Below are 27,108 nucleotides of genomic sequence, written 5' to 3' on the forward strand. Positions count from 1 at the left end.
TCCACTCAAGGTCTCCAAGAAGGCTGAATACTCCGAACTCTTGTTCGGTGCATATGCACAAACAACAGTCAGAGTTTTCCCCCCCACAACCCGCAGGCGTAGGGAGGCGACCCTCTCGTCCACCGGGTTAAACTCCAACGTAGCGGCGCTCAGCCGGGGGCTTGTGAGTATCCCCACACCCGCCCGGCGCCTCACACCCTGGGCAACTCCGGAGAAGAAAAGAGTCCAACCCCTATCCAGGAGTATGGTTCCACCAAGACTGTTCCACCTCCCGCACAGGTTCCGGCTCCTTCCCCCACAGAGAGATGACATTCCACGTCCCCAGAGCCAGCCTCTGCTGCCCGGGTCTGGTCCGTCGAGGCCCCTGACCTTCACTGCCACCCATGTGGCAGCGCACCCGACCCCAGCGGTTCCTCCCACAGGTGGTGGGCCCATGGGATGGAGAGATGTCCGCCACGTAGCTTTTTCGGGCTGTGCCCGGCCGGGCTCCGTGGCAAACCCGGCAACCAGACGCTCGCTGACGAGCCCTTCATCTGGGCCTGGCTCCAGACGGGGGCCCCGGGCTTCCTCCGGGCAGGGTCACTTCATCCCTTCCTCGATGTTTCATAGGATTTTTGAACCATTCTTTGTCTGGCCCCTCACCTGAGACCACTTTGCCTTGGGAGACCCTACCAGGAGCACAAAGCTCCAGACAACACAGCCCTCAGGTTCATAGGGACACACAAACCTCTCCACCACGATAAGGTGATGGTTCCCGGAGAAGCCAATTAAAACAGTGTTAAGCCATTTTTATTTTAACAGCACTAAAGATTTAAAGGCACAATTAGTAATATCTTACTGGCTCTTGGTACAAGTTGACTATGACAAACAGTATCAGTGGGGGGTATAAGTGTTGCTAATCAATTTCAGTCCCTCTGTTACTCTACCTCAATGTCTGCTGTCTGAGAAATACATTTTGCTTAACAGGCAGAGCTGGACCGGCTGGGTTTTCATTGGGAATGGTCCAAACTCCCAGGCCCCCTGAACTACCCACTGCTAACTGTGCATGTTGTATTGTTTTTCCAGAGTTAACATCGATGCAGCATTTGAAAGGTGGAGGGAGATTCAGACTGTAAAATAGGCACTAAATTTGTCAGACAGGTAAACAATCTATGATGTAGCAAATGTTAGCCACCTCGGCTAAATTTGTTTGTATGTGACACCCAGGCCTCATATGCTAACATTTTACAAACATCCAGCGGTACTCTCACTGGGCCTCGTCTTGCAAGCTATTTACTATTTTATGCTGCAATTTTAAATGTGATGCTATAAAAACGGGGTGAACCGTCATGACTGACAGCTGTGATTGACTTGCGCCAATTGGTCGGGTGGGTGTATGAGTGGGACTTTTGATACTGCAGCCCGATCGCTACTTCAATAGTCTAACATTGCTAGACCTTCCTCCACAGCGTTGTGGAGAAGGGTCTGGCTAGTCCACACTGCATTCCGGGATGGGAGAAAAACATGTTCTGGTTTATTGGCATGTCTTTAAACCAATCACAATTGTCATTGGCTGTGCTAAGCGCTGCACTGAGCCCCATGGCCGCTGCAAAATAGCCTGGGGAAGGAACTTGTTTTGGTCGTGCAACAGAAAACTCAGATTGGACAGATAGTCTAGCTAGCTGTCTGGATTTACCCTGCAGAGATCTGAGGAGCAGTTAACCATAGTCCTCATAAATCCACCAGAGTTTAAAATTCCAACACAAAGAAAGTGGAAGTTAACGGACATCCGGCCGAAAAGAAGGACATACGGCGGAATTTCCGTTGGCAACGGAGCAATACTGGAAGTGGAACGTCGTGGATATAGACTACTACTGCACAGACTCTGGCTCCAAAAGAGCAAGTTTTTGTTTTTTACTGATAGCGCCTTTGAATGAGTAATAGCAGAACATGTTGATACTCAACAATGCTTATTGTGTTACAGAAAATATAGAATTACAATGTGATCTACCCTGTAAATTATATACATTTGATCTGTTTTCCTCATAAATGCACAATCAGTGATCCTCATGTAAACACGGGGTTAGAATTTGTTTTATAAGTGGTATAAAGTATTTTTGCTTTAAGAATGTTAAAGCAAAAATACTTTATACCACTTATAAACTTATAAATACTTTATATAACCATTATGGAATTATGTATGCTTCCATTGTTATGTAAACAATGGACAATTTAATTTGTTTACTGTTGTGATCAAGTATAACAAAATTAACTAATCATTTAAGATTGATAGGTCTTTTACAATATTTTTGAATATATCCGTAATATTTATGGTCAAAATGAAAAACCTTTTTGGGCTTTTTCAGGATCACATCCATTTTTTCAGTAAACAGGAGAAAATTAGTGATTATATTTCTTCAATTCTTGGAGTTCTGCCAAGCAGTAGTCCGTAGACAGCAAGTGATCAAATCCCAAAACAGTCAAAGATGGGTCCACACCAGTGCAATTTATGCTCATACTTTTTTAATGTATCACAATGAGCAAGAAACATACTTGATGAAATATTTTCAAAGGAGTATATTCAATTACCATCTACAATCAACTTAACTAGGACAACAAGGTTTTGTGACAAAAGTTTCTTTAAAAGTCTGAAGTTCCATGTGGTTGTATGTATGTTAGTTTCCATGTAATTTGGTACAGTTTGGAAATCTTCATCATATAATTACAGTAACAAAAAAGCTAACAAGACTACAGTATAGAAAAGACATCAAGAACAACATTTTTGGTTTAACTTGCTCTTTTTTGTACATTGCAAGGCTGTTTTTTTCTACCCTCGGATGGGCTGCCTGGAGCCACAGAGCCATGCTTATGAGGCTCGAAGGAGGAGTAATTCAAGGAAACAAAAAGAAAAACTAAAAGCATAAAAAAACATTGTGGCACCAGAAGTCACAAAAGGAACAGAGAGCTCCAAGTAACAGTTCATCTTTGAAGTTGGAGCAAATGGTTGTTTGGTTGTTAGTTTGGTTGTTAATTTTGGTTAATACGCTTTTTTAGTGTAACTGCCTCTTTAAGAATGACAGCTTTGAGAACCCGTCCCCTCTCTCTGTTATTAATTTCTCTTTTTAGATTATGTAATCAACAGAGAGAGGGGTGAGCCGCCATTTGACTAGAGAGCTTAACTTGTCAACCAGAGACAAGCACAAGGAAATGAAACGGGTAGCAACATGAACTGGGAGAAATGAAGCAAGCATGTCTGTCCATCCTGTCCTGAAATTTGGAAAATGTCCATCAAAGAGCAGAAGCAGAGGCAGAGCTGGAGAAAGAAAGAGACAGACAGAAAGGAGAAAGAGGCAGCTGGAGCCACTTAAGTTCAGTTTCATTTAAGGACTTTCCTCTCTGTGTCACACATGTCCATTGTTCCAGAGTCCATTCCCATTACAGAGTTGTCAGTAATCAAATAAGGAGGTGGTTTTAAAGCTGTTTTGAGCCTGCCTTTGGCTCCCATGTCCAGTTTTGGTGTGCCCACAGCCTCTCATGTCCTCTTAACGAGATCTCCAAAGCTTCCCAGAGTCCTTTTTTTTCCTCTTTTCATTCCTTCTTCATCTCGAAAATAACAAACAAAAGTTGATGTCTTGTTTTAAATATATCTATATCTGTATACAGGTACACGCTCGTTTTCACAGTGGGCAAAAGATGACCTCTACAGCAAAACCTTGTCTTCATCTCTCTCTTTGTAAATGTCCATCAAAATCAAGTATCCCAATGTACGTCAGTGGATCCAATTATCCACAATAGCGTTTTGTGCCACAATAAAATATACACTTGTCTGGAGCACAACTTGTAACTTTTTTTCTTTGTGTATCAACTGCATAAAGCTTTGGCCACATTCATGAATTCAATCAAAGTAAAAACTGCTCAGTGCTTCGGTATCGTTTCTGATCATTAATTTAAAATTGGATTTTCTAAATTTCAGTTATTCATAATCCAGCTTTGTGGTTCAGTTTGTTTTGATGTGTAACATAAAAAAAAAAAGGCAAACAAGAAACAATTAAATTGATGCTGACTCTTATGAAACACACACACACACACACACACACACACACACACACACACACACACACGCATACAAACTCACACAGTCCATGCTGGCTGAATCTGATGTAGACACCTCAACGTTGTCTTCCACAAAAGAGCCCAAAAGATTACACTTTGGAAATAAGAAAGCAAACAGTATTCTCGAGACAATGAATATAAAGAACATTATCACACCATAAAGTGGCCAGGTCATATTTTTTGTTTCATGATTTCAGCAATTCAAATTAAAGCTAGTGTTAATTTATGATAAACAGTCATATACACAAACTAAAATACAAAGACTTAAGAAAATAATACGTCTGACATTGTCTGAAAATAAAATAAAGCAAACGTATTTGAGAAAACTGTACAACTTAAGAATTTTCCAAAATAAGAAAGTACATGAACAGTATTTCAGAGAACTGGACTTTAGAGAAGTAGCAAGCTTGCAGACCAAATATCCTGACTTTTCAACAGCATGCTGTAGTATTATAACCAAATCAAGACGAAGCACTTTAAACACACTTCTTAGATTGTGCCTTGTATTCATTAGGGCGAATATATTGACTATACAATAGTGGCCAAAAAGTAGTTTTTCAAATTTCAAAAATGGTTTTAAAAATGAAGTTTTAGTTCATTGATCATCAGTGAGAGGGTGGGGGTACCTATGCACATCCATTTTCATTGCAATACAATTAAGTTGGTGACTTCTTTGGACATGAAAGCATCCTTGCTATTTGAAATCAAGGGACATCTTCAAAAAACCTCCTACTTTTTCCAGAAATAATGCTTTGGAATGAAGATGTCCCTATAAAAACCTGTCATCTATGCGTGGAAGTGGCACCCTGCAGACACATGGGACAAGTTACTGGTGGATTTCTCAGGTATGGGGCGACCACACCTCAGCAAAACAGCCATCATTTCCCTCTGAGGCTAGTTGTATGTTGACTGGCATAAATGTTACTAAACCTATGAGACGCATCAGTACCAGATGTATTATATACATTTTTTGGTAACCACTATTACTTGCTTAACAAGTAAGATACAACCTAAACTGGATGGAGGGATGTTCAGCAATGTTCCATGCCAGCACAACATGACATATGGAGGTCACGTTGTTCAGCAAACGATGCAAAAGAATTACACAACAGTTTACAGTTACTTTAAAAATGAGAAGAACAAAATAGATTGTGAGAATTAAAAGCAATTAAATGAAATAGGATCAGTACTTGCTTAAGAAAAATCCATTGTGATATTTGGAATGCACTGTTCTTTACAAACGTTATAGATCATTGGCTTTAAACATTGGTCTGTTCAAAAAGAAAATCGGCAAAATGTCCTTTGGAACATATATTCACAGTCTTCAAAGTTCCGTTTTTGCAACAAGAACAAAAAGGTGTTGCAGAGGCAAGAAATTGGTTTATTGTTTGTTTTAGTTAAAGCTTAGCCAAAAGCAAAATGAGCATGCATCTAGGTACTTTTTTTTTCTTTCAAAATTCTACATTAGCAGCAAAACGTATGTCCTTGAAGACCAGACCTTATACATTTTCTTTAAAAAAATGGACATTTGAATGTGACAAAAAAGTCAAACAAAGATGAATAACCTCTATCTTACAAACTGCAATGGCTCTGTAACGGTGCTACTCCACAATGCAAGGACAAGGGCCCTTTTTGGTTTTTGGTATTTACGTAAAAAAGCCACCTGTTTGCTTGCAAAGAAGCAAAAACGGCAACTCTGATGCGTACTCCTTTATCTTTTAAAACTTTGTTTTCTTTCCTCTAAAAACAGCAACAAATTCTCAAGTATAAAGAAGCCTCTTTTCTCATATTTATGCACCAATGGTGAAAAGTGTTTAGTCTTTGGATTTTCTTTTTGTCTTAAAGCGTGAGAATTATTATTAGTATTCTTTTTTCATTTTCATTTATGACAACAAAAATGTCAAAATGAAAATAAATACTGTAGCCACACTACATGAAGAACAAAAGACCTGCTTTGTAGTGTACATATCTACAAACACAGGAGATCAGAGAAAAATAAGTGCGAAGAGAGGAACAAGTAGAGTGAGAAATAGGAGTCAGACAGTGATAAGTGCACAAAGGTAACACAAAAATTAAATAAAATAAAACTTTCAATATTTCACCCAGGATCATTTTTGTTTTGGTTAGCGCAATACCAACCAAACCATAAAATTTAAATAATTCTAAAAGAGGATCCTGCCTTGTCAGGAGGGGCATTTGGGTGAACTTTTCCCAATAATTTGAGAATAAGACAGAAACAAAGTTGAGATAAATTACCTGTCCATAATCTAGTCTATCGGAATGACCAAGACAACATCAAATGAAGCGTCTTAAAGTTGAACAATACAAAAGCTAAATGTACACAAAGTTTTTTTTTTCAACCTACCATACTGTTTAAATTCATTTCCAATGCAACAATCTACTTAACACCAAAAATGTTCATATCTATCATAAATACAGAAGGTTGTTTTTTTCAATCAAAACTCTTTTTATCGCCCATTATGTCTGCAATGCTCTCCTTGTCTGGGTATGATGGGATTGCGATTCCCCCCCCCCCCTTTAATAGGATTTCCAATGTTAAAATCAGTAAATCAGTTACCCTTTTTGAATGCCCAGAAACAATGCCTTATTAAAATTTCATTCAACTTAAAACTTTCTGTTATTAAATCAAGTTCTGAAAGAAAAAAAATGCATATCTCCTGTTGGAAACAAAAGGTGTAAAACATGGATTTCTGTAACAGAAAAAAACTTCTGTGACCTGTTGACCTGAGAATAAAATAGACATTACATTATTCTTTTACTTTTGCAAGCCATTGGTATCTGAATGCTTAAACAGCAAGACAACTGATAGACTATTCTCCCATACAGTACATACTGGCTTTTTGTGACTGTGCTATTAAGTAGAAATGATTACAAAACAAAGGGACAGCTTGTTGACTCGTATTTCTTCAAACAGGTTCTTGGGCCATTTGTCAACTTTGAGGCAGTCCATTATCATACAGTACAGCATTCCTCTAACATTACCCAAAACATAACTGCAGCGATCTTTTCTATTCTCATATATTAGTATGCATGTATTTCAGTTGAGTAAAACAAAAATAAAAAAAACTAAACGAAAACCAGCATGTTGATATGGGAAAACAATCCACTAACATTTAAATTTTTGGTTACAAGCTTTGGAATTGCAGTTAGTCTTTACACATCTTTTTCTGAAATTGGTTTGTATACTTTTAATGTATTTTTAACATTGCTGCTTTTTATGTTTTTTTTCCATTTGTGATTTTTTTTTGTGTTTTTTTGTGTTTTTTTAAATATTGTCCATCACTGAAAGCTCTTTTACAATCTGATGGAGTCTGTTCCTACACTAGCAAGTTTACTACTACAACTACTACTGTCTTTGACAAAGCCAGGCTGCTGCGGCTCCTCCGCCGTCCTGCCAAGCCTTTCTGCTGACTTCTGACTGCTGTCAGAGTCAGACTCGTCGGTAAAGACGTCTGTTGGTATCGAGGTCTGAACTCCTGAGGTGCTCAATGAACTTGAGGTAACCGTTGAAGGTGAGGACATTGGAGGAAAAGAGGAGGAAGAAGAGGAGGGACTGGTATTGGGCTTCCCAGCTAAAGCTCTGGAGAAAGGGGCCTGGGGCCATGGTTTGCCGGCAGCTGTGGTGTTGAGTGGGGTAGTAGAGGAGGAGCACAGGGAAGAGGAGACAGCAGAGGATGGCATGGTGGCTGATGTTGTTGGCGGGGGAGGGGGGCTGCTGATGGGATGAGTGGCAGACTGCGAGGTAGATGCGGTGTTAGGATTGGGGAAGCAGGCTGAAGAGTGAGGTAATAAACTAGTAGCGTGCTCTTTGGCATTTCTGGATGATCGCTTGATTGTTCTGTGTTTGTGCAATGCCGATTCCAGGTGTTGACTGAGTGCTTTCTCCCCATCCAACGTAGTGTCACAAGCCAGGCAGTCATAGAGACTTCCAGCCCCTGCACCTACGCCACCAGGGACACGCAGCAACATCTCTTGCAGGTTAGCCACAGACTGACCGAAAAAACAGTTTGATTTAATGTGGGTAATAGCCGCTTCTTCCTTGGTGAAAACTGCTTGACACTTGCGGCATGCCAGTTTACACTGCACCTTGGGGACGATGTACTGGTCTAGATGGGGGTCCACAGCTTTGCCATCCATCTCTTTCTGCTCAGACGGTACTTTATTATGAGAGGAGGTGGAGGAAGTGGGGGGTTCACTATGGGGTTTGCCCTTTCGCTCCTCTGTTTTCACTGGCTCTTTGGCAGATTCTTTGCGATCCCCCAAGGGTTGAGGGGGAACAGGAGTTTGGCTCGCCTTGGGTTGCTGGATCTGCTGAAGCTGCCGCTGCTGCTGCTGTAGTGCCTCCTGCAAGCTCTGCTGATATTGCTGGTAATGCTGCAGCAAGGACCCTGGAGACAGGCCCATCAGTGCTTGTGACAATGCTGGGTTGTAAGGGAAGAGACTTTCCATACCATACATAGGTTGCAGGTAGCCCCCTTGGAGAGCCCCGGGGATCTGTGGGGAGTAATACGGGGAAAAGCCAGGCATGAAGTAGGGCAGGAACTGGTTTGTGAGGAGAGCTGTAGGGTCTGATGCCAAAGCAGCCTGCAGCGCCTGAAGCTGGGCAGGGTCAACCACATACTCCATGCCAGGTGTGGGCATGGAGGTGGCAGGTACAGCTGTGTCTGGTTTCTCCTTCTTGGCGCTGGCAGCAGAAGTTGAAGGGGCAGGGGTGCTTCCAGTTGACGATGGGGTTGAGGGCTTCTCTGTCTTTTCCTTGGACTTCTCCTTCTCTCTTACCCTCTCAGCATCACGTTCTTTGGGGGGTTCAGGCCGGGAGCTGGACTGGGTGGTTGAGGAAGTGGAGTTAGATGTGGAGGTGGGGTTTGAGTGGGAAGCAGACGTGTTGGTCTGGGCTGGGCTGGATGCGGCAAGATACGATGAGGAGGGAGGCTTGTTGGGTAAACCAGATGTGGGGAGGCTAGGTGAGGGAACACTGGCACCAGGCATGTTCAGGAGGTTTGAAGGTTTTGGAGGAGTTAAAGCTGGAATTTTTTTAAATACAAAAAATTAATTAGGTATATTTCTTTGATGATTGCCCAGTTATTTAAAAAGAAAAAAAAACATTATAAGATAAGTAGATAATAATAAGATACATTGTGCCATTATATAATATACACACAAAAGAGGTAAATGAAAATAGAATGATAATAAGCTCATGTAATTTTTACATAGTCAGTCAGAGTGAGCCATTTGTATACTCTGTTGTGGCATTTGTGGGTCTAACAGTTAAGACATTAAAGGAGATTCTGTACTCAGAGATGTCAACTATGGCAAAAGGCCTTACATTATGTTACACATTCTACAGTATGTGTGCCAGTGTAAATGAGTAAACATGACAGACTGATTGATGGGAAGAGTAGAAATATTGTGTTCTGGTGTTGCACTGTTATTTACTAGGTTTTACATTTAAGTACAATCTGTAATTATTGTAGTTGGTTAGTTAGTTACATGTTAATTAAAAAATACAACTGCAACTCTGCACCTCAAATTTCAGCTGTAAATCATTGAATGAATCAAAATGATGACGTACCTGAATTAGATGAGTTAAAGCTGGAAAGAGAGGGGCTGCCAACCCCTGGCAACAGGACAGATGGGATGCCTTGCAGATTTGGATAAGCTGACTGGAGATTCAGAGCCTGCATTGCAGGGTTATCAAACAAACCCTGCTGCTGCATGGCCTGCTGCTGCGCCAGTCCTAAAACTTCATTGGCCTTCTTAATGCGGTCCATCTCTTGCTGGGCCATAAGTTGGCGGACAGTGGCAGGGTCAAAGTATTCTTTTTCCTTATCGATCTGGCTGCCAATGGTATCCTTCACCTTAGAGATGTGTTGCTGGGAGAAAATGTGATCACGAACAGAGAGGCGAGCACTGTACTTGACACCACACAAAGTGCATTCAGTCTTCGGCCCCTCATAGGATGTCTGATTTATTCCGAAGTGCTTGGCCATGTTGAGCTTTGCCTTTTTCTCCTTGGCACGGGCATTTTGAAACCACACCTGAACCACTCTCTTTGGAAGTCCAATGTCATTGCCAAGTACCTCACATTCCAGCATAGTGGGAGTCCTGTAGTCGTTAAAACAGGATTTCAACACTTTCAGCTGGAGGTTAGTCATCTGGGTTCGGAAGCGCTTTTGGCCAGGTCGATCTCCGCTGTCGATGCTCCTGGTACCTGAGGCTCCAGGACTTGGTGAGCATGGGTCAGCCAGGCTGGACGTCTCACTGTGATCAATGATATGTTCATTCTCATAGTCCTTAGCATAATAGCTTGTTGCAGGGCTTACCAGCCCTGAGGACATCTGGTCATCAGTTTCAAGGTTTGGGGCTGTGCCCCCAGACTTAGACAGGTAATCACCACTATTTTGGCTGTGTTTTGCATCAGCACTGTCATTATCAGCATTGGCCTCATCACCTGTGGTTGTGTCAGTGATGGCTGTGTTCACAGAAGAGCAGTCATCGTTATCCAGTTTGCTGTGATCAAAGCTGAGGTTCACAGAGGACATGGTTGCGCTCTCAAAATCTTCCATTCCCTCAACTTTAATGGATGAGGGGCTCAGTAGAGCCCTGGGAGACAAATCCATGCTTTTGTTTACTGGTGACATGGAGGAGCTTTGTCCATCACTGTTTGTTGGGGCCAGTTGGGAGTAACTTGCGGTCTCTAGAGCATCTATTTTTATTTGCATACCCTCCTGGTCAGGTAACATACCAGCGAGGGCTAAATTATATCCAGCACGTTTGGCTTCATGCCAGTGACGAGAGCGAATGTGTGCCTCAAGGGCAGTTTTCGCTTTAAAAAGAGCTCGGCAGAAAGGGCACCTACGATGAGCTTGAGCTGGCCCTACTGCTCTAAACTGACCTTTTCTCTCTCTAGCTCTGGTATTTTGGAACCAGACTTGCACTACTCTCTTTTTTAATCCCACCTCATGAGCAATGTGGTCAAGCATTTTACGTGTAGGATTTGAATCTAATAAATACTTCTGATAAAGGACCTCTAGCTGCTCCGGTGTGATGGTGGTTCTGAGCCGCTTGTCTCTCTGTGGTTCTTCTCCACTATTTGTGCTGTCGTTCTCTCCTGGGCTAGTGCCAGCTTTCTCCTCTAACTTCCTCTTCAGGGAGTTCATGGTGGAGGTAGGGGTGGACGGAGAGGTGGCAGAGCTGCTGGGAATCTGTGGCATTGCCCCAGAGAGTAGCTGACTTGCCAGGAGAGGATTGCTGGGATCAAATAGCATGAAAGACATATCAATTGGACGGTCTAGGAATTGAGGGTGGATGAATTGATTTTGCACAGAAAGGAAGTGTAATTGCTGGTGTTCTTGCCAGTGCTCAAAGGAGGGGAAGCCGATCTTGCATTGCTCACACTGATACGGGATCATCTGTTGTGCCAGTTGTTGTGTGGTCAGGTGTGCATTGAGGCTCATGTGAGGGCTTTGCGATGAGGCCTGGCTTGTCTGAGAGGCTGAGGGACCACACTGCTGCTGTTGCTGAGAGAAGGAAGGAGATGAATGTTTGATGGGCTTGGAAATAGTTTGAATCTTCTCTTCTCTCTGGGGTCTATGGTGTTGTGCCTCAGACTGGGGTTGATGCACAACTTCCTGCTTAATAGAGGTTTGGTTTTCTCGTGGATCAGCAGAAATTTCTGGTAACAGCTTGGGCTTCTCATCATAGAGGTTTGAGGTGGATGCTGGTGATGCCTCCTCTTTCTCAGTGGATGGGAGGTGTGAGAATGCTGAAGTGGAGGGTGGAAGTGGGCAGAGACTTGAAGATGAGGGCATTGGGGTATGACATGAAGACCCAGAGGGAGTATAACAGTCATTGGGATAGTCCACTGAATCCTCATTTTGGCTGTCATACTGTCCATCTTCATCTTCATCTTTGTAACACAGCTTCTTTTGGTGTTTTATTAGATCAAATATACGCTGGAAAACCAGACTGCATTTCTTGCATTGGTAGTTCAGATTTGAGGTGCGTATATAGCGGTCATTTGACAATTCTCGTCTTTCACCCTCTTTTGCCCCTTCACCCTGGTTTTCATAATTTTTCCTTGCCTTCTGGCGAGCATTTTGGAACCACACAACAATAACACGAGTGGGGAGGCTCAGAAGGTTGGAGAGCTGTTCAAATTCATCATCTTTAGGATAAGCATTGGCATCAAAGAAGTCTTGTAGCACTCTTAGCTGGTAGTCAGTAAATCTAGTCCTGGATGATCTCTTACTTCCATACAATTCTTGTTTCAGAGGTTCAGGGGAAGGAGGTTTAGAGTCCATTTTTGTGTCTTCTAAAGTTGTTGTTGGTGGATTATTGAAATTGTATGGTGAGTCTTTGTTGCGCTGTCGCTCTTTAAAAAGGGTGTTTCTGAACCAGTGCTTTATGACTTTTTGTGGTAGCCCTGACTTGTCTGCCATCTCCTTAATCTGTTCTTCATTTGGCGAATTGTTGATATCAAAGTACTGTCGCAGGACCCTAAGCTGGTCATCTGTGATGCGCGTCCGTGGCCTTTTGTTCTGCTGCTGCTGTAGCATAGCTGGTGTAAGCTGTTGTTGATAGAGCTGTGCCAGGTCTGAGGCCAAGCTTGGCTCAACAGATTGTAGCTGAGGAGGCAGGGACTGGAGAGACATGGACTGCATCATGAGCGGTGAGAAGAGGGGCAAATCCATTGGCATGGGAATTTGTGCCATTTGAACTTGCGGCTGTGGGGTATGTACAGTTGGAGGTGTGAGTGAGGCAGCAGAGACAGGAATATTTGGTGTGGGAGCTCTTTGGGGTGGAGGAGGAGGAGGTGGAGGTGGAGGAGGAGGCTGTGGAGGAGCAGGAGCAGCCTCTGGTGTAGGGGGTCTCAGTGGATAGAGTTTATCATATTGATCTCTGTATTCCTTGGCAAATCTCTCGAGGGATCGAAATGGAAAGAAAGCCTGGTGGATATGCTCCTGGTGACTCTTTAGAATCAGTATGTTTGAAAACAGCTTGCCACAGGCTTCACATTCCAGTTTCTCTAATCCCTCAATGGGGTCCACCACTCTTGTTATTCCACCTGGACCACTTGATCCTGTAGGTCCAGCTGTCTTTTTCTGAGCTTTCTGTTTATTTTCATTGTACTGAATTACTAACTCAAACCCAAAATTTTCCAGCAGGGCTTTGGTTGCATTTCCTCGAGCATCTGAAGCAATCCTTGGTGGAGGCAAGCCAGTATCATGGTTTATGTTTATTGAAATATGCTGAATGTCCTTCTTTTCTCTTGGCTTACTGTCTGTAGAATCTTTGTTAACATATTCATCATTTTTTTCACTTGTGCCCTTCTCTCTTTGTAGTTCTCTGTCTTTCTCATTCTGAGAGGAGGGAGGTCTCTGCTTTTTTTCAGCCTGCTGAAGAAGAGCTGCACTCTGCTGCAGCAATGCCATCTGGCCCTGAGCCTGTGAGTGAGCCTGTTGCTGCTGTTGTTGATGCTGTTGTTGCTGCTGTTGTTGTTGTTGTTGTTGTTGTTGTTGTTGTTGTTGTTGATGTTGCTGCTGAAGGTGGTGGTGCATCAATTGCTGCTGCAAGCAACTCTGCTGGGCTGAGTTTTTTAGATCTTCCAACAGTGAGGAGGTGGAGGATCCTGCTAGGCCAAGTGCTGAGTTACTGATGTTGATCTCTGGGTTCAGCTGAAATTCTGCTCCAGGGATGTAGAAAGGGAATAGCAACTGCTGTTGTTGGAGGGGGAGAAGTGCATCAGTTGTCATTGGGAAGTGCTGCAGAAGGGCTGGGTTAAACAGCTGTGATTGTAAAATAGCAGTCTGCTGCTGGAGCTCTTGCTGAAGCTGGGCTTGAGCTTGGGCTTGAGCCTGAGCCAATTGCTGTTGTTGCTGAAGCTGTTGTTGTTGATGTTGTTGTTGTTGTTGTTGATGTTGTTGTTGTTGTTGTTGTTGATGTTGTTGTCTAGCAGACAGCATGTCTGACATTTTAGACTTTTTTACTTCATGGTTCTCAGATGGTGAGGAATAGCAGCTCACCGAAGAATTCCCCAGGCTTTCAATGCTGTGAGTCTGGCCCATTTGGTTTCCTCCAAGAATACTCTGAGCTGTTTTAGAGCCAGAAGAACTGTGATTTGTAGAGCTAGTAGTTGAGTTGATGGCTGAGCTTGGACTAGATGTTGAAGTGCTGATGCTGGAACCAGTTGCACTTGCAGAGCTAGGTATCCCTCCTGCTGCTTCAAGTTTGGCTGCCCTAGCTTTTGTCTGGTGTAGAACAGAGCGCATGTGAATCTCCAGAGTAGAACTCTGGCTATATGCCACATTACAGGTGCTGCACTTGAATGGTTTGTTGTCAGGGCTGCTGGTGGGCTCAGGCTGGCCAGTAGTGGACTCCTGAAGAGCCCTCTTCACCTTGTGCAGGTGGGAGACTGAGTTATAGTGAACCAAAAGAATGTTCTTCTGTGTAAAAGACTCTTTGCATACAGTGCACTTGAAAGGTCGAGATGGATCCAAGAACTTCTCCATGGTAAAGTTAGGGCCCTTTCTAAATGGCAAAGCACGTTTAGGTTCAGATCCAGAATCCTCCTGCAGTGAACCAGAGTCACTGCCTGTTGGGCTCTGTTTTTCCTCTAGGTCACTTTCATCTCCCTCTTTGTCATCTTCTCCCAGACTTCCATGCTCCTCTCCAAGGGATGGGTCACCCATTACCATAATGTCACCATTCATCAATAAGCCCCCATAAAGCTGCTGGATATCAGCTTCACTCAGCTCCAGGTGGCTGGTTTCTAAATGTTTCTTCAAGGCCTGTAGTGTTCTGAAGCTTCGCTGGCAGAGGCAGCACATGGTGGCTGCCCTGATCACATGGTACTGTGAATGGAGCTGTAGTTTCTCCACAGTTTTGAAGGCCAGGCTGCATTGGTTACAGCGGTACTTGTACACATGGCGATCTGAAACAGGCAACTGGGGCCTTTTGTTGTGAACTTCATTGAAGTGCATCTGGAGAGAGTTGGAGGACTTGAACACTTGATTACAGCCTTTCTTCCAGCACAGGAATCCTGTGGCATCATCCTTCTCTGACTGTTGATCTTCTAGAGGTGACTTGTGAGCTTCAGCTATATCTGTAGGGAGTGACACACCCTTCTCTTGATCAGCATCTGATGCATCTGTGAATAAATAAACCAAAAGAAAGCAATTTATTAGGTCATTAAAGCACTCATTGGGTTAGCACTCTTGGGAAGGTGGAAAAAAATTAAAGGCAATGACTAATTACAAGGCCAATTAATCTGGATCAACAGAAGTACATTTCCAGAATAAAGCCTCACGCGCCAGAAGTCCCTCACCTTCCGCTCTCTGTGCGTTGCAGTTCTTTAAATCCCTTTAATACGGGAAACAACAACAAACTTTGTGCTAGCAAGCTACACGCTGAAAATGGCCACTTTTGAAGAAAATTTGGATTGTGCAATGAGCCAGGCCTGTTTGTTTCTTTTAAGTGAATGATTGTTAAGACTAACAAACAGTATGTTTGCGGCATTTACTATCTTACTGGGATGTTTTGGGACTGATTGGTGGGATACAGGTAAGAGCAAACTAGGTGTATCCAGCTAATCAATTATATTGTCTTGTAAGTGCATTGTCTTTCATTACCCTGTCTGTCAAAAATGTTATGAAACCATTATCAACACAATTATTTTGTAAAACACTGAATACCTGAATAATGATTTCTTACTTCCAGTCTATCTAATAACAACATACTTAATACTGCACCAGTCTGTGCATACACAGTTCTAAAGTGATAACATTTAGTTCAATCACAAATCTTTTGTACACTCAACCATGATTTCCCAATGTGATAATATGCTCATTACATACATAGGTTACTATTGTAATTGATTTATGGTTTTAGAAAACATTTAGCAGGAATTTGTATGTGGAAAAAAGTGACCTACTTGATATATTTTATATAGATACTAACCAGCTTGCTTCTTTGTATCTTCAGAGTTGGAGTTGGCTGTAGCATGAAGGGTGCTCTGGGACTCTCTGTCTGTACTAGGTACAGGTATGAACATGCTTGTTGGCAGTACTTCAGATGCTGTTACCTGGAACACACAAAGCACAAAGGAATTCTAGTGTGCATAATCCCACTGTTAATATTTAGTTTAAATAAATAAAGGAAAACTACAGACACAAACAAGAGAATACGCAAAGCAGTTACCAAGAAGGGGGTTAGAGAGATCAATAAGGTAACATTTTACATCGCACTGATCATTGACACTAAACATGAACATCAAGAGAGTCCTCAGGTGGACCTCATGTCATACATTATCTCAACCAGCTAAAAGCTTTGTGGGGGACTAATAAAATAAGACTAATGAAAAAACTCTCGAAAAATGACCTCTGTAATAAATGAGAAAAAGTAGGTATGCTACTACCTTACACTTCAGCTTTAGCTTCAGAATTCTCAGTAGTACAGTTGTAAGTGCCAATTAAAAGATATTCCATTTGAGCAGAATTGGCAAATTAGATTGTGGTGTGTGTTAATAAAACACTAAAAGCAAAAGAAAAACAATTTAATTGCTGATAAAAAAAAGTTGTGCATTTTAAATTTAGAGAAAGTTCTTTTCTCTTTACTTTTCTAATTCGATTATTTCAAGGACGAATAAGTATTGATTGAACAAGTACAGAGAGGAAACCAGGTTCTCTCTGCTCTCAAAAGGTTGGAGTCAATCATGTGTGAACGGCAGCAACCTCTGTTTTTTCCTGCTGCTCTCCCCCAACTTTCTTCCTATTTCTGTATTTGATAACCTCTTTTTCATCCCCAAAACCTGATAATTCATCAAAATCACTAATTAACAAATCCCTATGTAATAATAATCATCGACTGAAACTGGGTGAGATTGTAAGATGAGGCCCTGTCTTTTTCACCATCCCTCAATTAACTTCACAAGTAATCAGCTTCACTCTACATGCTGCATTTCAATTAATACCACCCCACCGTATGCCTCCTCTTTTCCCTTCTGTTATACTGGTGAACCTCCATTTTAAAACACTCTTCACCTTTCACTCTTAGCCTAAAGACTTATAGGTAGTCTTTTCAAGTCATATTCAATATAGATGTCTCAAATGATGGAGACAAAAGAGGGAAATGAATCTTGAAGAATGCATCCTGGTAGAATTTGTATTGAAAAGTAAGAGACTGCAGATCTGTATGGTTGAGGCTTTGTGCTCATGTACCATCTGCTTTCTAATTACTGCTCTAATAGGCACAGTGAGAAGACAGCTGAACATACTGTAGCATCATGTCATATCACCTACAGGCCAGATCTAAATGGAGCAAAATCATCCTCAAGCAACAGGAGTTTCAAGGTTAAGAAGAACAGTTAACACTTTCCATCACCAAGTACAGACTATATTTGGTTAGTGTGGTCACATATTTACCAGAAAACACCCAACTATTTCATTCTTTGTTTTTGTTACCTCTCTATCTCTTTAAAATGAAAAGTGGAAAAAGAATGCAACTGTCACTGAAAGTCACAAAACAAAAAAAACAATGATTTACATTACAAAGTGGACTGTTTCTAGACAACTGCTTCATTAGGCGATTATTGAAAAGAGCAGAGTATCCCAAGGTCACTTTTAATTTGGACCGCCTAATTGGCAAACATAGTTTAAAATGGCTATCATCCAGCCAGACTCAGAATTAATGAAGCACAATTATTTTCATTACCCCTATCTTACATAGACAGAAAATGAGACATGGAGTGAGAGAGGGAGAACTCGGGTGTGTGTGTGTGTGCGCATATATATATATATATAAATATATATATATATATACACACACAGCACTGTATATATGTTCTGTATATGAGACAGAGAGGCATGAGACACATGGGGTGGAAAGGAAATGAGGGAAGAGGGAGTGCAAAGACGATAGGTGGATGAAAGGATGAAGGGTGGGATAGTGAATGCATCATTATGCATGCTTGGCAAGAAATAAAAGTCACCTATTTCAGAATTAATTAGGCTCCTCTCCTTAGACATGTGGAAAGGATAAAGTACCTTTCCGTCTGCATTCACCAGTTATAAAAAGGTGCTAGCTTTAATGTGTTATATTACCTCTGTTCTATCATGGTCCTCTTGTAGTGGCTCAGTACATTACTAACTCTATAAAAGAAATAAATATTACCATCCAACATACTAATGTGCTTGCCATTTACTTTCTAGATGGGGGATGAAAATGGCGAGGCAGCAGACAGAGTAATGTTTTACTCTGTGATTGTCCGGCAGGCTATTTAGCTTCACAGGAGAACAGAGCAAAGATTTGCTCAGTGATTTACAAGAAAACAGGGCAAATAAAATTTTATTTCCTCTTGATTAGCTTTATCGAAAGCAAAGAAAGTATTCTCTCTAGGTAGAAAATGATGCCCCAGTACATTGTAGATGATAATAAATCTAACTTCAGGACTTGAGAGTCAAAGACTACATGACTCAAGATACAAACACTACAGATTTTGCATCTTATTTCCTGTAGGAATGGACCTGAAGATTGACACAGATTATGTTTCATTTTCTATAAATGTATCTATAAATACATACAGTTTTATATGAGACTTGATTTTGGGCTGATTTGTAGTGAATAATAACATTTCCATTTCTTGTACTTGAATTTCATAAAGTGGCGAAACTGTTCATTAAATTTTGATTAATCTGTGTCACAATTATTTTAACATATTCATCATGAAAAGCTTTGTTTTGACTAGCACATAGGTGATCAAAGACATGGCAAGAATGTCAGTGTAGTAATAAATGAACTGGGAGCTAAGAGACTAGCTCATCTTGAAATCATTAAAAAATACAAAAACAGATTATGAGTTCCCCTCCCCAAATGATTGTGATTAGAGGAGAGCTGGAGAAAGGCTTTCTGATGATGGACACATTAAGACAATGAAAAAGAGGAGAAAAATATGCATCTTAAAAAGCCCAATCATTTCCAATGAGCCAATGGGATTGCCTGCAGCCATTTCGTAATTAACAGCATTCTTTGTGTTTGATAAAAGACTGAATGTTGGCAATTTATAGAAGGAAAGATAGGAATGACAATTGTTCTCACAGCTAGGCCGCCACTACATGGTGAAGGATTGATTAAGAGTGAGTGACTAATATTCTTGAATCCTTACACTGGTCCTTGACCTGACCCAGTGTCTGCAATCTGACAGACCATAATATGTATAAGTACTGTAGCAATATGTCAGGCCTATACAGCACAGCTTCGACTGACTGTAGTTTCTTATTAATAACTGTGAGGATAATGGTAGACACAATATGGGACAGAGTGGATAGATTAATTAGAATCAAAACTTAGATTGGTGATAGTGTGTATACAATTCAGCTTACCCAGATGGCAAGGCCATACATTTGTTAATCTATAGTGCTTTTCCTCCTCTGCATATCCGAACTTAGAAACTATGGAAAATGCATTTCCTAATGCATTCTATTTGCTATGGTGCTGGATGACCAGAATAAACATTGTGCACATACCAATCTAACAAACTTCAGGTTACCTTGAAATATGCAGGTTGGTAAAGAAAATTATTCAAAAGCATTGCTGGCTGAGAAATATAAGAATGATAATGGAGTTAACATTTCAACCTTTCCAACCACCCAGTATCCGATCACACAAAAAATAAACACAACAAGGGACTTACTGAGGCAATAAGCTTATCCACACAGTCAGGAGCCACGCTGTGGAGGTGTGTGAGGTGGAACTGCAGGTGGATTTTGTTGTTGAGCATGTCCTGGCACAATGGGCAGCGTAACATGGGCTGGACAGAGTGCTGCGTCATCACGTGCATTCTGAGACGATTCAGGTCCGTGTTAGTGAACTTGCAATAGGGACACTGGTACATCTGGGTAGTAGAGATAGGAACAGAGATGGAAAGAGAGAGAGGGAGAAACAGATCCACAGTGGGTTAATGGGGTGAAATGCTGAGCACGGTGGGCCTGCTTGAAGAGGAGCTGTATATCAGGCAGAAGATTGGGGCCCCCTTCCCTCAAGCAGGCAGATCCCTCTGATCACAGACAACTGTGTAATATTGAGCACCAGTGAGTCTTGGCACCTACTTCAAAGTGCTCTCATCTGTCAAATACTATATTGATTTTCCACCTTATACACAATTAGCAGTGCAACTGCAGCAGAAAGGCTAACATTTCTTTGAGATTGGAGGTAAAAAAATATATATATATATAAAAAGGGTCAGCAAGATAACTGACTAAAAATTATTAGAAGTATATTTTTACATTTCTTCTTTTCATTAATGTGTAAGTTTCAAGCTTATAATGAGGGCTTGGTATTTGAGGATGAATTAACCTTTAGCAGGAGTCCCCTAATTCAAAGAGTTTCATGAACATCTGGAGACATCAATGTTATCCAAACTGTGTGGCTTGTAACTCTTACCTGCTCCGCAGTGCTCTTCTCAGCTGTCCTGGGACGCTTTGAGGAGAGCGGGCTCTCGGAGGTCTCTGACCGCGAAGAGGGCCTTTTGGAGGGGATTGGAGAATCTGACTGGTGCCGTTCCGAGTGGCCAGACACTGCTGCACATTCACACAGATGCACACAAACACAGAGGGGAAAAGAGAGGAGAGCAGACATGTCAAGACAAGGTGAGGACTTGGCAGCTTGGGAGCAGGTCAATCAATAACACTGTGGATAAAGGGCTTTGGAATGTCTTTCTTAAATGTGATATAACTGCATTTAATGGGAATTGGGCAGAGAAGGTGTTGTTATCCAACTCATGTCTCCCCATAGAAAATACCACACACTGTTTCACTTGTCTTCCCATGTTGGTGCAGGGGAGCTGTCTTTTTCAATGTTGGCTTGTCAGGATATCATACAACACCATAAACGCTAATGAAAATATTAATTTGCCACAGGGTGCAACTTTAGGTTTCACACATATTTTCAGTCCACATGAGTTTCTAAACTTGAGACAAGGTAATCAAACATCTTGCGACCTCATCATATAGCAAGAAAAGTAAAGAGATCCACACCAGACTCAACTTTGAACAACTGGTTTCTGTAATTAGTTCTTACCTGTATAATGGTGTATGGCTATTCATTTTTCAAGTGATCGTGATATTGTAATACAAATAAAGGTAACACTTCTATAAAATGTCTTCAACCACCCCTTGTGTATTTAACTACATTTTATCCTTGTTGTCACAGAAACCAGCTAAGCCCTTTCCAGTGTGCTGTAGTTCTGTGCAAGTGGACTGTGACAAAAAGAGGACAGTGAGATTAAAAAAGCACTTTTCAAGCCCCTGAGCAAAGCTTGATTTTTCCTCAAAGCAAGGTTGCATATGACAACAACCTTTCATTTAACTTTAATATTTTGAAGACATAAAAATATGCCATTGGCCTCAAACATGGCATCAGACTAATGATTAGTCATACCCAAGCACATTCACAGGATACAGCCATGCTTCAGTGCTCAGTCTGTGGAAAGGGCTACAGTCATTGTCGGGTGGCTGCCAATCTTTGAAAAGATTTCCATTATAGTCACCTATACTGCTACCTCAAGTGTTTGACTTGCTCACAAACTGAATCACCGGGCTAATCCACACAAAAACTATATTAACAAAATAGCATCTCTGCAGAGCAAGGCCTTACACAAGAGCCCCTGCAAACCACTTTAAAACTACTCCACTTTATAAAGAAAAAGGGAAACTAGAGGTGGTAACAGAGATGCATCACAGCTGAGCACTCAGTGAAGCAAGGGGTCAGAGAGGATCTAAATCTACATGGAGCCAGCAAGGGGGAGCTGCAGTAGTAGCCCACTTTGTCACCAGTGGAAAGAATTCACTGTGAAACTTAAGGAGGTGTCTTGCCAACTCCTAACAAGCCCATAAAGAGTTAAATTTGGCCTTATTTGTACAGTTCTAGAAGGGCAAATTGAGAATAGAGGCCATTGGTATGGGAGGGGTGGTTTGGAGGGGGGTCAGGTTAAGCAGGGCTGACCACGCTCTTGCTCCAGACATTAAAATGTCAGCTCCAATCAGGACAAGGGCAGTTGAGTTGATTACCCAGTGGGGGACCTGGCTTTGGACAGAGCAGCCTGCAAGATCTCCCAGAGACACCGGGATCAGCCAGGGAGGCCCTATTAGGGTTCAGTCACAGTCAATCCTATTAAACACATCCGCCAATAAACAAAGGGAATGTTAAACAAAAGGAACCTCCCATTCCCTGACATTAACCTCTCAGTCATGGCACTGTCCTCACCAAATCCTCCTCAACTCCACTTCAGTCCACTCCTACTTGCCCTGAACTCATCTCTCGATGAAAACAAAGATGTACATCTCACCTTCACATGTCAACTATCTGGTTGATCTTTTGACTGCTCACAAGTTTAGCAGTCCTAATTCTATTTAATAATGATAATATATTTGCCTTAAAAACTATTTTCTCTTTTAGCTAGCTTATTGAGTTAGTTAGGAAACACTGATCTCTGTATCTTGGCTTTTTGTCTCTCCATCAGCAGCTCAGTAATACTATAAGCAACTTTTGACACCAGAAGCCTCATAGATACAAGGTAGGGAACTGATGTAACTGTTGCCTAAGGCAAAGGACCTAAACAGTAGCCTAAACCCAACGGCATCTGTTAAAACAACAGATTGCAACATTTTTAAGCACCTGCTCTTTTTCTTTAAAAAATAAATAAATAAAAAAAGTCTCAGCTACACTGCATGTTTGCATGGACAGAAATAAACAACAGCAGCTGCTACAACTTAAATATGTATAATTGCTATTCACTGGGAATTACCTAACTTTTGTAACAGAGAGGTAGTGTAAAAGAAAATTCTAAGACTTAAAGAGCAGGTACACAGGGCTCGTGCCGCAGCTATTACAGTACATACATACAAAACAGAAAGTAAGCATGGATTAAGTAGACACAAGTATCCTCTTAGCCTCATGATTAAGAGGATAAACATAATTGATTGTAAGTATATTCCACTTTCACAATTACTCAATAAGCACCAGAGAGGTGAAACAAGTGGCTGTTTATGCTAAGGCACTGGAGAGCAGCTGTAGAAGGGGCCCAACCGGCTCTCTAGTTCAGGGTGTTTTATGTTTATGTGTGTGTGTGTGTGTGTGTGTGTGTGTGTGTGTGTGTGTGTGTGTGTGTGTGTGTGTGTGTGCGTGTGTGTGAGAGAGAGAGATAGACAGAGAGAGAGGGTGGGACAGATGGAGGGCTGTGGAGGCTTACTCAGACACAGTCTTTCTCGTCATGGCCAATTAGGACTCCATAAATCTGATAAATCGCCTTCTCTTAAGAACCCTACACCCCTACACCATCACAGGCACCATGACTAACATCCAACTACTGTATCCTGTTTTTCTGTGTCAAGGGTGATGAAAGAAACGAGTGAAACATTGAAAAGCTGGGAATGAAATAGAGATTTTTGTCATGACGAACAGTCTAACACAGCAGATTGGACATTGGTGTCAGAGCATAGATGCGTACATGCGAGACACATGGATCTACCATATGAGCAGGAGATCAGAACCAATGACCAAAACATTGGGTCCTGATGGAGCAGGGTATATGACTATTACAGGAGCAATGTACTGTCAAGAAAGAACAGAAAAGGACTTTGTGAGATATGCTGTGGATGTCAAAAACAGCTGACAACAAGTAGAGACGAGGTCTAGTTTTACTTTCGGATGTTATATTGGTCGGGGTAGCTCAGAGAGGAAAAAATACAATCTCAAAAAGTTGTGAAAATGTGTTTGTTTTGTAAGAATAATTCCTGACGTTTTTTCTTTAATATATAATATCGCTGTCACTCTGGCCAAGTTACTATTGAAGTCAGTGTAACTTTTGAGAGCTTCCTGAATGATAATGTTTTAATAAGAGGTACAACTTCGTATTTATATTTCTGTATTTAAACCTCTGTGGTTAGTTTAACCATGCTTATCCCATTCTACTATAAGTAGTCCTCCACAGAGACCACTATGGCCTCCCCCTCCGTCACTGACCTTAATGTCTGTCAGGAGTCTGTCTGTTACCCTGACCTCTTCTGCTTGGTCAGATCCCCCATCCACACCAAAGCTCTTTTGACAGATACACAGGGTGGGCTTTTGTTTGAAAGCACAAAAGGCAGGGCAGGAGTGGAGAAAAAACCTAAGAGTCAATTAGGTGATTATTAATTCATGCCCCTTTTCCGTAAACCAGAGGCTTTTGTGCTGTCGAGTCCCGTAAGTGAATTGGACTTTGGCACCTTGTCTCACCTCCCATAGCTGGACTGTATTATTCAAGTAGCAAAGGGGCTGTCAGCACACTGCACCGTTCTCTGGAGCAATCACAGCCTTGTTGTGCTTTTAAGGGGAAACAAGATGCCTGCTGGACAGAGTGAGTGACACAGCATAGACTAAATTAAGCACAACAGGTCGTCTGCCATTGAAATCTTCCAGGAGTGCAATCAGCTGCTGTTGATCTGCTTTGTCGCTGGGAGAGGTTATCTATATTCTAAAATGTGAGTTACAGGAGACAACATGTAGAGAAGTGGAGGATGGGAAAAAGATTCCTGATGTTTTGGAGGTGAATTCCTCTCCTACTGACAGACATGGGGTCCTCATCATCTCCGGAGCCTCTGCCCCTCATTACCACAGTTCCTGTTTCGCCGTGGCGGCTTCAGGCCTCCGGTTGTAAAAAAATTAACCTATCATCCAGTCCGTCCACACCAGCAAGGCTGCACAACTTTACTGTCACTTTGCCCAGAACATCCACAGTCTGCCAATCACTTTAAAGTGAAGCTCAACCCACAATTGCTCTGCATAGTGAACCTCAATACTCCTCAGTGTTACACTTACTGAAAATGTGTCCTCTAATCCCCAACTCCCTAAAACCTTTCACCTTCACACCGTAGAGGGCTTCTGACACACCTCTGCAAAATAGAAAGTCCTCACCTCTATTCCCTCTGCAAGTTGGCCATTAATATGGAGATGATTCAACTCCCCTAGTGTTACAAGTCATTCTCTTGTAATGCTATGCTAACAATACCTGAATATTGTCTTTTCCTTTTCCTATTTCTATCCAGCTTTTTAATCTATAGCCTGTGTCAGAGCCCAGAGCCATAAAGGGCAGTGTTCCATTTCATCTTATATTTCTTAGGTAATTATTATGCATTCATTAAAAAGAAATACAAAAGAAATTCATTAAAAAACCGATATTGAAGCTATTGTACATATGAAATAACTTCCTATTATTTATGAAGTCCAAGAACAAAACAGTTAACTGTGTAGTATAAGAGTGTTATGCAGCCTAACGACATGATTGCAAGAGATGAAGAAATTGAGAGAAGATATTAATTAGCAGAAGCGTTATTAATCTTCAGGCCACTGAACAACAGGATGACATGGCGTTCACCTTTACAGGACGCTCTGGAGACACAGCACTGGTGCTTGCCCATTAGACACCCCGTGGTAAAACTCATAAACACTGAGCTTTCAGGGAGTTGGCTCACAAACAAGGACAATTTATGGCCTATTATCTTCAAAGACAAAATGAATTACAATTTGAGGGATGACAAGCACTCAAAGGACGTGGTATGAATATGTAAACATTTTCACTGCTTTGTCTCCTGATTTCTCATACTACTTAGGCTTTAAAAGCAATAACAAATCACCACTGCACTGAATGTCTCCCAGTTTTGGAGTAACAATAACATAAGCTTGAATAATTTGATTGTAACTAACCATAAGCATCAACCACGGCTAATATTAAATCTACATATCTGCACTGTTATATGGAGAACAATCCATAACATTTGTTTCTGAATAAGCAACACCAGAAGACTAACAGCACAATGTAGAGAGCACAGTAAAAAATGAGAAGACTGCAATGCCACGGTGCTGGGTCTAGGGGATGCTAATCATCATGTTCAATTTACAGACTAAATGCAGGATCTACAGTGTACAACACAACATCTGGTTCTCCGACACACCTGGATGTCCACATGTGCCTTGCTAAAGCATATTTATACAAACACACAGGTGGACGTGGAGCCAAACACACACACACACACACACACACACACACACACAGTTGTATAAGCACACCCATCTGCCCAGTCTTCAGCTAAACAGTTTCACAGGTATAGTGTCAACATTAAATTGAACATAATTTGGAGCAATTCTTTTAACTGGTCAGTGTAAAACTCTACTGCAGGAGCCTCATAAGAAAGAGAAATACAGCAGCACATGGTTGGAACATCCTGGAGAGATAATGCAAACTAATAAAATACATATTTTAAAATATCTGTTAGGAAATGTGTAGTTTTAACATACCATAATTTGTTACTATCTCATACACCATCTATTACTATTATTATTATTATTATTATTATTATTATTATCTCTTACTAACTCTTACAAGTCAATACAGTTAATTCTTCAAACCTCAGCATGACAATAAAAAAAACACCTTTGTTGTAGGAGTTCGGTCTGAAATGCATTAAGGTTTATTCATGTATGAATATAGATTTTATCTGGTTTGATTTTATTTATTTATCAAACTCAACAACACGTGAGAGGTAAAAGCGATATTTTTCGGCATAATTAAGTAGAAAAATCCCATAATATGCACTATTTCTACACAGGAAGAGTAAAAACAGTGTGCAGCAGCTAATAAAATTCACCTTTTAATTGGTGCTCCACAAAGCTATGTCAAAATACTCCTACACACAACAACAACAACATTTATGCCCAATTTCTCAGAATATGTTGTAGTTCTAAGCAAAATAATTTCCCTTTTTCTTATCATGTTATTTGGCTTTACCAAACCCTACTCTTATTCTCTGCTATTCTCTATACAGGCTTGCTAAATGGTCAATGACTTGGTACATGGTTACCAAGAAAACGGACATGTTTGAGTGAAAATTAAAAATACTAAATATTAAAAAACTGTTGGCATGTTTAAACCTAACACCCAAAATTCCTGAATGTAAGATAGAGGAA

At 41.4% G+C, this 27,108-nt stretch overlaps 1 protein-coding gene across 5 annotated transcripts in view; it reads right to left on the reverse strand.

Moving 5' to 3' along the window:
• Window positions 1–2,480: 2,480 nt before the first annotated feature.
• zfhx3b (zinc finger homeobox 3b) overlaps window positions 2,481–27,108 on the reverse strand; it is a 140,197-nt gene continuing 115,569 nt past the window's right edge. For 4 of the 5 annotated variants that reach the window (XM_078248778.1, XM_078248745.1, XM_078248753.1 and 1 more), the window contains 5 exons: window positions 20,551–20,687; window positions 19,802–20,002; window positions 16,072–16,195; window positions 9,686–15,262; window positions 2,481–9,137 (listed from right to left, as the gene is read on the reverse strand). In XM_078248778.1, coding sequence (XP_078104904.1) covers window positions 7,408–9,137; window positions 9,686–15,262; window positions 16,072–16,195; window positions 19,802–20,002; window positions 20,551–20,687 — 7,769 coding nt within the window. In that variant the 3' untranslated portion in view covers window positions 2,481–7,407. The remainder of the gene's footprint in view (window positions 9,138–9,685; window positions 15,263–16,071; window positions 16,196–19,801; window positions 20,003–20,550; window positions 20,688–27,108) is intronic. The other variant, XM_078248769.1, reaches the window with a different exon arrangement.

This window comes from Sander vitreus, chromosome 1 (genome assembly GCF_031162955.1).
Source record: "Sander vitreus isolate 19-12246 chromosome 1, sanVit1, whole genome shotgun sequence".
Taxonomy (NCBI): domain Eukaryota; kingdom Metazoa; phylum Chordata; class Actinopteri; order Perciformes; family Percidae; genus Sander; species Sander vitreus.